The sequence below is a fragment of the Buceros rhinoceros genome, unplaced genomic scaffold, assembly GCF_000710305.1.
Source record: "Buceros rhinoceros silvestris isolate BGI_N320 unplaced genomic scaffold, ASM71030v1 scaffold22687, whole genome shotgun sequence".
NCBI lineage: Eukaryota > Metazoa > Chordata > Aves > Bucerotiformes > Bucerotidae > Buceros > Buceros rhinoceros.
Window position 1 is genome coordinate 1 of NW_010423057.1, and position 783 is coordinate 783.

Sequence of the window (783 nt, forward strand, 5' to 3'; positions counted from 1 at the left end):
CTTCGGATCCAAGCAAGACCCTCTGGGGCCAGCTGGGAGCCCCGCAGGTGAGTCCCGACCTTAGAGGGCAGTTGCTGCCTTCCTCCCTGTTGTCACTTTGGTGTCACGCTGGCCGGGTGCCCCCCACGCTGCTGGCTTCCCCGGGGTGCAGGGTACGTGGAGGGAAGGGCTTGGACAGGGGTTCATGGGCGGGGAAGGGGTTTTGGAGCGGGTACATCCCCCTTTCACCTCCCTGTAGACTCCTCCCAGGGCTGGCTGTCTTGGATCTGCCATGGAATTATCACCTCCTTGGTCTTCTTGCTGATGGTTGTCACTTTCCCCATCTCAGGATGGTTTGCCTTGAAGGTAAGGGAGAAAAGCAGGGGAGGAGTGGGATGAAAATCCATCCTCCCTACGGGGGGGCGTTCCCAGCTGCCCCTGGCACCATAGGACCTAGCGTTTAGCTTCTGCCCTGACCTAATCTTTCCCATTCCAGATCGTGCCCACCTATGAGCGAATGATCATTTTCCGCCTGGGCCGCATCCGGGCGCCGCAGGGACCTGGCATGGTCCTGCTGCTGCCCTTCATCGATCACTGGCAGCGAGTGGATCTGAGGACGAGGGCCTTCAACGTGCCCCCCTGCAAGGTGAGCTACCTCAGGGTGGGATGGAGAGACATCTCCAAAATACCCAGAGCAGGTGGATTTGGGAATAGTCTGACCCAACTTTCAGTTCCTCAACCATGACAGTAAGGCGAGGGGGGTTGTAGCTGGTGCTATGAAGCCAGACTCCTCACCTGCTTCTG

General features: G+C 59.0%; 1 protein-coding gene across 1 annotated transcript in view; it reads left to right on the forward strand.

The window, feature by feature from the left end:
- Positions 1–258: 258 nt before the first annotated feature.
- STOML1 (stomatin (EPB72)-like 1) overlaps positions 259–783 on the forward strand; it is a 3,861-nt gene continuing 3,336 nt past the window's right edge. The window contains exons 1-2 of the mRNA XM_010140304.1: positions 259–345; positions 476–625. Coding sequence (XP_010138606.1) covers positions 304–345; positions 476–625 — 192 coding nt within the window. The 5' untranslated portion in view covers positions 259–303. The remainder of the gene's footprint in view (positions 346–475; positions 626–783) is intronic.